Source organism: Temnothorax nylanderi, unplaced genomic scaffold, assembly GCF_030848795.1.
Source record: "Temnothorax nylanderi isolate EJ_2023f unplaced genomic scaffold, tnyl_v1.0 TNYL_tig0108_pilon, whole genome shotgun sequence".
Classification (NCBI taxonomy): Eukaryota; Metazoa; Arthropoda; class Insecta; order Hymenoptera; family Formicidae; genus Temnothorax; species Temnothorax nylanderi.
The window spans coordinates 613,297-626,770 of record NW_027249170.1 but is presented as its reverse complement, the minus strand read 5'-3'; the positions used below and the strand labels follow the sequence as shown (position 1 = coordinate 626,770).

Below are 13,474 nucleotides of genomic sequence, written 5' to 3'. Positions count from 1 at the left end.
TGCTAATGAAAAGAGTATTTTCCTGTTGATGTAAAATACGTATACTACACTACGATATTGCCCGTAATTCTGAGAAACACTCTCGTGTTGAATTTTTTTAGAAAGTCGCGTCTAGCGGCGTCGTTGCGAACGTACCCCGCGACGCGAACGCGACTGCGAAGATTTTAATAGCCTGATATCTCTAAGTTGGGGACCTAAGTCGTCTACAGACGATTCCGAGTCTCGACATCGAACTCGCGAAACTCATGTTCGACCGTTAGACGCCGTGCCGTCGTAAGCGGTGAGATCCCGACGACGGGCGGAGGCGCCGTACGGCAAACCGGGCTCGTGCGACGACCGGCCCGCGAGGACCGGCCGCCTAGTAGTGTGTCACATTGTTTTGAGCCTTTCGACTCACGAGACTCCTAGGCCGGTATTCATAATCAGATCTTATTTCAAGACCGTCTTAAGTAATATCTTAAGATGCTAATACGGCTCTGTGATTGGTTAATGACATCTTAAGATTGTACTTAAGATGGTCTTAAATATAAGAACCGACTATGAATACCGGCCCCTAGAGATATCATCTGCAAAAGCATTCGTTTCAACGCCGCCGATTATCGTCACAAGTTTCAGAACTGTCTAACGATAATCGGCGGTGTTGAAACGAATTCTTTTAAAATCTTCGCAGTATTTATAAAATACGCTTCTACTTAGTGCGCTATCGAGTTAGTTCTACTATTATGCGCCGCCTAGCGGCGTCGTTGCGAACGTACCCCGCGGCGCGACCGCGCACCGCCACGCGCACCCCTCGCAATATTCAAAACAACTTTATTTTAATAATACTCTGTATAAAATTACATGTACATCTTATACACTTTTTAAGCAGAAATCGGTAATCCCTTCAACGATTCTCGCCAAATTAAATAACAATCTTCTTTTAATGATACTCTATCCATCAAATAATTAGGGTAGATTGAAGCGAATCGGATTAATATAAGTTTTAAGACAATGTTTGTTAGTGTTTTATTTTAAACGAGCTATTTTATCGTGCTAATTAGTAATCCAATTTGCCTCGGTCTACCCTATACATTTTTTAGGTAGAAATCGGTAACCTTTTCACTAATCTTCGCCAAATTCAAAACAACCTCCCTTTAATGATACCTTATATATAAGATTACATGTATGACTTATACACTATTTAGGCAAAAATTGGTAACCCCTTCACCGATCATTGCCAAATTCAACACCAATATATCTTTAATGATACTCTATCCATAAAAAAAGTGTGCAAGTAGAAACTTGCACATTGCTTCTTCATAGTTTTTAAATGTTCAAGTAGAAACTTGTACATTGCTTCCTCATAGTTTTTAAGTATGCAAGTGGAAACTTGTACATTGCTTTCTCATAGTTTTTAAGTGTGCAAGTAGAAACTTGTTTAAGTGAGCAAGTAGAAACTTGCACATTGCTTCCTTATAGTTTTTAAGTGTGCAAGTAGAAACCTGCACATTGCTTCCTCTATGAGGAAGCCAAATTAATAAATATCTACTAATAATTATGCATAAAAAAAATAGGCTTCCTCGTAGAGGAAGCAATGTGCAGGTTTCTACTTGCACACTTAAAAACTATAAGGAAGCAATGTGCAAGTTTCTACTTGCTCACTTAAACAAGTTTCTACTTGCACACTTTTTATTTTATTTGAGCAATGGGAAAATACATAATATGAAAAGATCATGATCTTTTGAATCGTTTATAATAACTGGAGTTATAAAATGGTATTTAACTAATTGTTCGGGATCGAACGTAAATTTATAACTGAATAAATTCCGAGAAATTGATCCGTAAAAGTGAATTTAAAGTATTCCGGGAAACGACACTAATTCGAGATCTTATTCTAGTAATAAGAAGGTCGTTTCTCGGAAATATTGATGAACAGAAAAATTGTCTCGTTCTTGCGTGTACCGACTCTCTTCCTTTGTCTCGGGGCCTCAGTGCACGAGGTAAACACCCGGGACAAAGCGAGAGACGCGGCGAAAACAGCGGATCGGTCGCCGGCCTCGTGATCAGCGGAGCCGTTTGACTTTCCGAAGTCAAGTGCTTTCTCGGGGTGGCGGCATCTGATTGGCTCCGCCGAAATTTCAGCCCGTTACCGGGGGTCCGGAGCCCGAGTTTATAAAGCTCCGGCCCTCCGCGCGGGCTTCAGCACTCGATAACAGTACGCCGAATTAACGTGTCGAAATTACGATTCCGTATTCCGTGCAATCTATTCAGTCGGCTTGGAGCTCCTGCGTATCGCTGCTCGCGATATTAAGGTCTTTCTACATAGAGGTCGTAAGTCGTAAGTCGTAAGTCGTAAGAATTGGCCAATCACAGTTCATTATTCTTCGACCGCAAGGAGAATAATGGACTGTGATTAATCAATTCTTACGACTTCTTACTTACGACCTCTATGTAGAAAGACCTTTAAACTCGCGTTGCGATTAACAGCCTTTTCCGCGCGCATTCGCCGCGTCATTAATTTGGTCGCTTAACTCGCATTTCTCGCGCGCCTTCGCCCGCGCTATTGCTATTGTTCGCGAAATAAAGAACCATTGTAAATAATTGTAAATATCATCAATCTTAATTATAGACATTCGTTAAACGTTACTTAATCTGATCATTAACCTTCGAACGCTAATTTCCTTAACCCACTCGCGCACACTAATGTTTATACGATGTCGGTAGTTATAACTACAGATGTTATTAAACCCTATTAATGGTGAACGTATGAACTTATTATAAAACTATTTTTTTATTTTTTTAGGACTGCTTTTGTGTGTGTGTTGTGGAAGAGTTATTTGCTGGTAGCGTAAAGCTGATTTTTTGGATTCTCGGTCCAGCAATCTGAAAACAAAGATGGCATCAAATATTTCAAGCAAAAATTCAAAAATATTTACGGAGAAAGTTATTCAAAAGGAAGACTCTTCCGCTGCTATGAAGATACACGATGAAAATGGCATACAAAACAAAAGTGAAATCTATACAAAACCTGAAGGCTGGTTCAAAACGGAACTGAAGTGGCGTAATATAATATTTATTAGTTTTCTCCATTTATACTTCGTGTATGCCTGTTTTACTTTTAAATTTCTCGAAAATCTGAAGACAATCGCTTGGGGTGAGTATCCTTTAAAAAATTTTTTGTTAATTCGATTCTTTTTAATACTCTGAAAAAATACGTATAACAAAAAAGTAAACTATAGTCCGTTAGGAAAAAGTACCCATTTTTTATAATTTCATTATAGGATTAAATGTCTTAAACATAACAATTTGATTAAAATTGTATCGCACATTTATTAAAAAAGACAAAGTCGATTTCAACGATTTCTGAAACGGACGACAGTTGATTGAAATAAACGATTGAAGAGGACATTTAATACAAGCTTAACAGCACATTACAGTTTAAAACTTTTTATTTCTATTGATACAATATCGATTTTGTCATAAGTCATCACTAATTGTCGAATGTCGCGGTAGTTAAAAAACACATCATAAAAGTAATACATTAGTAGCGACTTCACCGATTTCAATATATATTGTCAAGAATACGACCCTGTATAACTTTCAAAAGATTTTAGCCATCGCTCGTTGTTTAAAAAGTGCAAATTGTTTACAAAGTTATATTAATAAAATAAATTTATTGAATAAAACGTAATTTTCTGACACCATGTTCGCGCGCGTATGAGTGAGGAATGTGAGAAGGGGAAAAGTGGATGAGAGATCACCGACACCGAAGAACTGAAGTAACACAACACTTTATTTAAACACTGAAAAATAATAACGGTCAACGGAATTAAAAAACAACGTAATTTAGAAACACATTTGATCATTTTGACCGAAACTGAGAATACTGGTGTCTTAAATGAAACGCTCTCTTGTTCGCCGTGTCGAACTAACCGTACTGATCATTGCCGAGCAATCGACGATGACAGATTCACTCTTGACAAACTAATGGCAAATAGTAACGCGCCGTAAGTTCCGTGGATTCTTATATTCACGCGGAACAAAGGACACGCCAGGGATGACGAGCTCTTAGCAACAGTAGATGAAATAATGGACCAAGACATCGCGGAATAAATGACGAAGATGCAGATGGCCGGTTATCTTTGTTTAGAAAATCAATAGCCAAAGAGACCGTGCCGGCGAATTACAAAGAGCGGCTCGACACAGTAATAATAATATTATCAAAACATGAACGCGAAACTGTGTGATACGCCGTTGCGATCCTCTTGATAAATATCATATATTACACCTCACGCTATGATGATTAGCAGTATCGATAAATTAAAAATAATAATATTCTGGAACATTTGTGATTTCGAGCATTCGTAATCGTCTCGAACAATATACATTTAAGAAGACATTAAAAAAAAAAATTAATTTCAGATTGATTTTCAACTTTCCACGTGTCTACCCTGACAATATCTATATCTATATAAAAGTCATTAAAATTGGTGAAGCCGCCACTAATGTAAATAATTATAATAATTAATATAAAAATTAACAGCGTATTTGATACAGGTCAAGTAGGACAATTTAAATTTTATATGCTTTTTTTCGAAACTCTCTAGTTTTACAGTCAATAGAATCCATAGCATTACAGACAACAGAATGTTATAAAAGATTAATTGTACCAATAACCGGAGCTACTTGTACAATCGCGAGATATACGTTAATTATTCCTATGCGTTTTCATGAGCATAACAAATGTTATTAAATTGTGCTGTTTTTTTAATTTTATTTTAAGCATATATTATGTATATAATGGGAGCGAAAGGCGTCATCGTCGGTGCTCATCGTTTATGGTCCCACCGATCTTACAAGGCAAAATGGCCGTTTAGAATTATACTTGTCGTTTGCTACGCTTCGGCCGGCATGGTAATCGAACGTTTATAATTACCATTTCGTGTGGTGCAAAACGAAAGAATTTTTTTAACAATTTTTTTTTTCCAGAACAACCTTTATGAGTGGGTGCGAGATCATCGGGTGCATCACAAATATACGGATACGGACGCAGATCCGCACAGTAGTAAACGAGGATTCTTTTTCTCCCACGTAGGCTGGCTGATGATGAAGAAACATCCGGAGGTGATCCGAAGGGGTCATCAGGTCGATATGAGCGATATATTGGCCGATCCTATCGCCGCATTTGATTGCAAGTAAGTTTGCGCAGAGAATGAATAATTAAAAATACGCAAGATGCTTTTATATTAAAAAAAAAGAACAAAAAGAGAACAAGAGGAAATTTATTCCCATTTATTTGATTCAGCTTGAAAATGAGTATTTATTATTCCGACATTTTTCTGCAGTCTTATTTTAGAAAATCTTTTTTTTTACGAGGGTTTTCTCGCAAGATATAATGCGTAACGATATGTAAAATAAGAAAACTGCATATCGTAATTAATTTATGATATTTGGTAGATATCATTCGATACTCAAATTTATCTTCGCTTTCCTGCTTCCGGTGATGGTGCCTGTGTACGGATGGAATGAAACATGGTCTAGAGCTTTTGTATCACAGATTATTCTTCGTTATACTGTCGTGTTAAACGCCACTTGGACCGTGAATAGTGTGGCTCATCTCTGGGGCTCAAAGCCATACGATGCGTAAGCACATAATTAAAATCCAAATAATTTACAATTATTTATACATTTAACAAACTTGATCGAAAGAAATTTCGAAGCTTGCGCTATTCTGTGTCGCCTACGAGTAATTTTCCCTCGTTTATTTTGATGGCAGATACATAAATCCAACAGAAAATCGGTGGGTTAGAATTATAACGGGCGGTGAAGGATGGCACAATTATCATCATGTCTTCCCGTGGGACTACAAGGCTGCCGAGTTTCCTAATTATTTCAAATATAATCTTGCCACGTTATTCATAGATTCGTACGCGATGATCGGATGGGCGTACGATCTGAAACAACCGTCACAGGAGCTCGTGAAAACTATCGCAATGAAAAAGGGTGATGGGAGTCATCCTTTGTACAGTGCTGTGCCACATCCAGCCAATAAAATTGAATAACTAAAACTATGACTATTCGCTATTAATAATATGGTTTCATTGAGAAATAGAATAATCAAGATCAAAATTTGTATGTAACTTACTAATAAAAAAAGAAATACTAATAGAATTTTTTAATTTATTAATTCATAGAACACATCTGTCAATGAATCAGGTTTATTATATCAAAGGACCTTGTACATTTCTTATGGAAATTGGATTTCGGTGAAATTGGCTAAAACTTTGAAAATAGATAGTTTATGTGATGTTGATCACACAAAAGTCACAATTGGCAAGATTCACAATAATCGACCATTTAGGCGCTATCGGCGTTTAAAAGTCAAAATAAGGTGTTATTTCGGTACTATTGTAGGACAGTGGATTTCAGTGAAATTGATTGAAACTTCGGAAACAGACAGTTTATGTAATGCTGATTGAAAGTTATAATGAGCAAGATTCACAATAATCGACTATTTAAGCGCTATATGAGTGAAAATAAGATGTTATTTCAGTACTGTTATGGGACAGTGGATTACAATGTATTATTCTGCAGAATCACGCAACTTATTCTTTTATTAATACAAAAATATGTATACCAAATGCACTTGACAAGTAAGTTGATAGCATTACTTACGATGTTTGTGATATAAAAATACTAAGCAACATAAACAATCTTACCGAACATGGATTTGATCTTGATTAATTCTTTATTTCTCAATATTTTTCATACGATCGAATATAATCTTGCAAATTCTTCCAATAAGAAAATTTGAAAATAATATTAACATTTAGAAACTTGATTAATCGACATTTTTGCAACAGAATCTGTAAAACGGATAAACGGACGCTTTTATTGTTTAAATCTTTTCTTTTAGCTTCTCCTGTGTATAATAAAATATATCAAATGCTACTAATCGTCGATATATTTCTTTTCTTTATTTATTACTTAACATTGTAATATGCAAGAATATGCAGTGACGATAAATATAAAAAAGTGACACTGTAATTTTTAAAACTTATTAATTGCATTATAGCAATTCTTCATGCTATTTTTATTGCTATTTTATGTTTACATGATTTTCAAAATTATTTTCTCTTAATTTTGTTAATTCATATTTAAAAAAAGATTGTGTGTTATCGTTAATGTATAGTTACGTACAGTTAATGGTATTTTTTTTTAGAGAGAGTGTACATAGATAAGATAATTTTTCTATTTAAAAGCAATGATTGGATATAAATAACATAAGAATTATTAAATATCATTAGCGCGCAATCAAGCTTATGTTATAAAAAGTTCAATGTCAAGATACGAAGACCTATTAAATTCTTCTTTTATTAGACGCACTTCTGCGAACTTTAATCTCATTTACGACACACTTCCGGTATTTTAATCTTATTTGTGAAAATCATACTACCATGAATCATGTTAGACTTTTATATCCGTTTTATGCTAATAAATCCTTAAATTATCTAGACTGTTTTCATATATTTGCTTTCATAAATCTATTTAAATATAAGTTCTCCTATTACTAAATATTTTTTATCAATAGCCACTTAACGTATCATAAAATTTAAGATTTTATTATATAATAATATTTAAGAAACGTGCAATCTTTTAAGTTTGTATAGACGAAATCATCGTAGTTTTTCTTTTATGATTATTGATGTATATATAATGACTGAATGTATAATTGTAAAAATTGAAATTTGGGAACGTTTTTCCTGAAAAAAAAACGCCTTTCCAACCCCGGAAGGGGAGTGAAATAAAGATGATTGATTGATTGATTGATTATTGATGTATATTAAATTAATGTTCGAGTAATAAATAATTTTTGTTGTTAAAAGTTAACATTAACGGAAAAAATAAGAACTTTATTAAAAGCAAAATTAATCCCTTAAATAAGAATTTTGTGAACAACATCGTAGCAAATATTTCTTGGACGACCCTCGTATTAGAAAAGAACTAATAAATTAATTAATTTAATTAATTTACTTGTCGCTTAAATATAAGCTAATAAGCGATCAATATTAATCAATAGTGATAATTAACTGAATCCATTAATATATTTAATATACATGTTAGGTAGAGTAGGCTAAATCTGAACCTCTATAATAATCCAATTATTAATGCATACAATTATAAAGAACGCTAGTTTAGAATATAACAGTCTTAAATTAAATTTATATATATATATATATATATATATTATATATATATATATGTATAATTAATTGTAAATGCGATATTATTTATTACTAGTAGATATATAGATAGATTAGACCGTTCGAGTAGGTTTACCGGTTTTACGATCCATCGATCTACGTAAATGGATAGCCCTATCTGTTTTGTGCCACGTCATTTTTCTATACGATTGGTTTGAAGATGCAGTACTAAAAAGAATTATAAAAGAAAGAAAAGGGGAATTTTCAACGGCGACGCAGATCATAAAAATTGTTTGGTGCCCAACTTATTTAGAGTATAACTCTGGTTGGCAAAATGTTAACTTTAAGAATCACATTGAATCCCAACAAATTTGTCGACTCGTGGTCTTAAATCATATTTAGAATAAAATTCTAACACGTTTTTTAAGTACACAACAATAAATTTAAATAAATTTCAGTTTAAATAAATATGTTTGCGAGATTATCTCTCAAAATATATATTGTGCGTTGCGAACAGAATCGATACTCAAACTAGTAAAGATACATGCCTGGAAAATAGAAAGCTTTTTCAATCTTTATACCTGAGATACTCTTTTTCGCGATATTATTGTAATTTCTCACTTATAAATGCTAGAATTGCGCAATTATTCTATGCGTTAATAAGCACATTTCGCTGTCTATTGGACCATAAATCTATTATCTCTTTTATGAATTTTGTTCAACAAATCAAGCAATCTCTTTTTTCGTCTTAATATAATGTTTTATATAATGGTAAACAGTAATTAATCATATTTCATTCATAATAAATCAGTCACGATTTACGCGTATATAACGCACTTCGGACCTGCACGTGAACTTTTATAAGAATATCATGTGCTGCTCGTCGGTCTTGTTGATTTGCCATGCAAGCACGTGACGTGTCATCAACATCGCTGGCAATCTCTTTCTCTTCAAGCATTGTCAATAATATTTAACTCCTACGCATGATGCGTCTCTCAGTTCTTTTGCCGACGTCGATCGTTGTCCACTTACCGACGGTAAAGCCTGCCAACGACGAAGTCTCTACTGAAAAGGCAACAGTTGCAACGAGAGATTCACGTCCTTCTGTCTTCCACATTTGTCATCCCGGCGAGAGAAATAATCCATCGCCGGTCTCCACAACGAAATCAGTCGCAAGAGCTTACGAAGAGGTAAATCGATGTAATTCTTTATTCACGATTAGCGTATCAACCCTAGCTGCCAGTTTTCGTCCTTCTCCCCATTGTGACAGCAATTAATTGCGTCTTTGTTTTTGACAAATTACTAAAGCACAGAGAGATTTAATTGACTATTAAAATTTAATTAAAGAGTTTCATTGCTCTGAGTTATTCGAGATATTGAAGAATATTCACGATATTAATTCATTATTCATTGAAATCGGAATAAATACCTTTTAATATTTGCACGCCGCAATAGAACAAGTATGAATAAAAATCATTCATGCTCCATGCCTGTTTTGTATTTCTATAAATTTTGTTTTTATGTTACATACAAATATTTATTATCCTAACAAAAAATCTTTACAAAAGAAAAAAAATACCCCAAGTACATAACAAATCAAAGTATATATATTTTGGAAAAAGTAGATGTTATAAAAATTAACTTTGTTTAAAAACAGATATGAGATCGATGCAATTAACCAAACACAAACCAAGCTGATAGCATTCTAAACATTTATAGTGAGGGTCAAGGGTCCATGTTCTCAACTCTCTTTTATTGATAAAAGATAAAAGAAAGTGTTGAGAACATGAGCCAATGTATTATCTATTACTCAGAGCGCAGCTCTAGCGTAAGACTGCGTACATCACTGTATTTTCATTGCGCGTAGAGTATTATAATACTCATTAAAGATACTTATATTCGCGTATAGGTATATACTTTATCGCAGGGGAATACGCGGCTCGCGACGTCCAAGCTTGACTCGCAGAACAAATGAAAAATAAACTAAATTATAAGCGCTGAATTGTTTTTTACCTTTATCAGTAATGCGATATTGCAATCGGGGTCCCGAGGTCTCGACCACGCTCACAATTGCTCGTCAACTGCTCTTGTTGCGAAGTTAACAGACGCTGCATTCCGATATTTACTGTTAGCAACTGTCAGTACCGAATGTCTATAGTAAGTAGACGTGACGTAAAATATAGAAAAATATAGATTTTCAGTACTGACAGTGAATATCGGAATGCAGCCAGAATCTCGATCTCATTGATTTATTAATAAAAAACACATTAAAAAAACAAAAAAGTAAAAAAAGCCAAAAATATAAAGGGGATTTGTCTTGCTTTACCTCTACCCCACACAGCAAGCATATCAAAAAGACGTTGAGAAGATATCCCGAAGATATCCTATCGCCTAAATATATCTTCGGGATATCTTCTGGACGTCTTTTTGATATGCATGCTGTGTGGGACGTGGTGATCCCTAGGTAACGCTATAAGAAGGCAAAAATGTAAATATATTTAATATAAATATAAAAAATATAATATATTAGCTGCTGCGGTCCGCGGTATAACTTCAAATTTTACATTTATTCTGCCAAAAAATTTAGTTGCTTTTGTTACAGCGAACATTGAAAAAAATAGGAAACGCAGCGTGAGCTTGCAAAGCATAAAACCAAATAAAAATGCGAAATTTCGAAAATGAACGGTCGCAGACCCTCCCCTCTTTCTCTCTCCCTCTCTCTCTCTCTCTCCCCCCCTCTCTCTCTCTCTCTCTCTCTCTCTCTCTCTCTCTCTCTCTCTCTCAAAAATATCAATAAAAAAGACTTCTTTCGTTCACAATTGCCATTTGTTCATTAAAAATTATTCGCTGCAAAACGAGCTTTTCCTGTAAAAAAATTGCATTTTCACAAATTTCTCTGCAGTTTGGACAATTTTAACTTACAGGCAAAACTTACAGGCAAAACTTGCAAACGTTTCCTTTACAGGCAAATTTTGGCCCTATTTCAGCACCGTTCTTTATTCTTCAATCGTCTGATTTAAAGAGACAAGATGATAGCCTGCTGTTTGTTGGTAGTGTAAAACCGAATTTTTGGATTCGGTCCAGCAATCCGAAAACAAAGATGGCACCAAATATTACAAGCACGATGTCAAAAAATTTCGAGAAAGATTTCCAGAAAAAGGAATCTTCAGCTACTATGAAGATAAATACAGACAATGAAAATGGCACATGGAATGGAACTAAAATTTATATAAAGACGAAAGGCTGGTTCAAAACAGATCTGAAGTGGTTTAATATTATATCTATCAGTCTTTTTCATTTATACTTCGTCTATGCCTGTTTTACATTTAAATTTCTCGAAAATCTGAAGACAACCGCTTGGAGTGAGTATCCGTTAAAAAATTTTTTGTTAATTTGATTCTTTTTAATACTCTGAAAAAACATATAACAAAAAATATAACATAAAAGTAAATTATAATTATATTTTCGAAAGACTAGTTTTACAGTCAACAGAATCCATGGCATTGACAACAAAATGTTATGAAAGATTAATTGTACCAATAATCGGTGCTACTTGTACACAATCGCGAAATATACGTTAATTATTCTTATGCGTTTTAATGAGCATGACAAATGTTATTAAATTGTGCTAATTTTTCTTTATTTTAAGTATATATTATGAATATAATGGGAGGGTTAGGCGTCACCGCTGGTGCTCATCGTTTATGGACCCACCGATCTTACAAGGCAAAGTGGCCGCTTAAAATTATACTTGTCATTTGCTACACTTCAGCCGGCATGGTAATCGAACGTTTATAATTACCATTTCGTGTGTTGTAAGATGGAAGAATTTTTCTTTACAATTATCTTTTTTTTTCCCCCAGAACAACCTTTATGAGTGGGTGCGAGATCATCGGGTGCATCACAAATATACGGATACAGACGCAGATCCGCACAATAGTAAACGAGGATTCTTTTTCTCTCACGTAGGCTGGTTGATGATGAAGAAACATCCGGAGGTGATCCAAAGGGGTCTTGAGATGGATATGAACGATATATTGGCCGATCCTATCGCCGCATTTGGTTACAAGTATAAATCTGCGCAGAGAATGAATAATTAAATACGCAAGATGCTTTCATATTAAAAAAAGAACCACAGAAAACAAGAGGAAATTTATTCGCACTTATTTGATTTATCTTGTGTGAAAACGTGTATTTATTATTTCAACATCTTTCTGCTGCACTATTTTAGAAAACCTTTTTTTTTACGTACCTAGACAACACAATGTCAGAAATCGTCATATCATGCGACGTCATGTGTCCCGATTTCTGACATTGTGTTATCTGTAGATTTTCTCGCAAGATATACGATATAATGTGTAACGATGTAATATAAAAAAAACTGCATATCGTAATTAATTTATGATATTTCGCAGATATCATTCGATACTCAAATTTATCTTCGCCTTCCTGCTTCCGGCGATGGTGCCTGTGTATGGATGGAATGAGACTTGGTCTAGAGCCTTCGTGTCGCAGATTATTCTTCGTTATATATTTTTTTTAAATTGTGCATGGACTGTTAACAGTGCGGCTCATATCTGGGGCTCAAAGCCATACGATGCGTAAGCAGATTAGTCATTATATAAAATACAAATTATGCACAGTTATTCGTATATATAACAATCTTGATCGGAAGAAATCTCCGAGCTTTCGTTATTCTGTGTCACCCCAAATAACTTTGCTTTATTTGTTTTAACGGCAGGCACATAAATCCAACACAGAACCGATGGGTCAACATTATGACGGGCGGCGAAGGATGGCACAATTATCATCATGTCTTCCCGTGGGATTACAAGGCTTCCGAGTTTGGCAGCTATTTCAAATATAATATTACCACATTATTCATCGATTTATACGCGATGATCGGATGGGCGTACGATCTCAAACAACCATCGCAGGAGCTCGTGAAGACTATCGCAATGAAAAAGGGTGACGGGAACTATCCCTTATGGAGTGCCGTGCCATATCCAGCCAATAAAATTGAATAACAAAAATGACTTAGAATTAGAGTTGTCTTATCCTCACGATAGAGAATTCCTTTAGCTCAATTAACGACAAATACGAACAATTATGATTCAGATAATTTATATGCGTTTATTAATATAACGTAAAATTATGTTTTTATTTTTTTAAAGAATGCAATATTTCTTTATTAACTATTCGATAATTGATAATTAAATAATAATAAAATTCTGCTTTTTTCATCATTCCCTTGATTTAAGATGGCTTTGAAAAGAAATAATATGAATACA

The 13,474-nt window shown here is 34.4% G+C and overlaps 1 protein-coding gene across 1 annotated transcript; it reads left to right on the top strand.

The window, feature by feature from the left end:
• The first annotated feature begins 2,199 nt into the window (after positions 1-2,199).
• On the top strand, positions 2,200-13,219 carry LOC139775925 (uncharacterized). Its single transcript, XM_071712299.1, has 13 exons — positions 2,200-2,317; positions 2,435-2,582; positions 2,783-3,133; positions 4,763-4,893; positions 4,969-5,174; positions 5,437-5,622; positions 5,756-5,982; positions 6,638-6,657; positions 11,284-11,545; positions 11,833-11,963; positions 12,047-12,252; positions 12,599-12,784; positions 12,925-13,219. The coding sequence occupies exons 3-13, from the start codon at positions 2,875-2,877 to the stop codon at positions 13,208-13,210; spliced, it is 2,100 nt and encodes a 699-aa protein (XP_071568400.1). The 5' UTR covers positions 2,200-2,317; positions 2,435-2,582; positions 2,783-2,874; the 3' UTR covers positions 13,211-13,219.
• Positions 13,220-13,474: the final 255 nt, after the last annotated feature.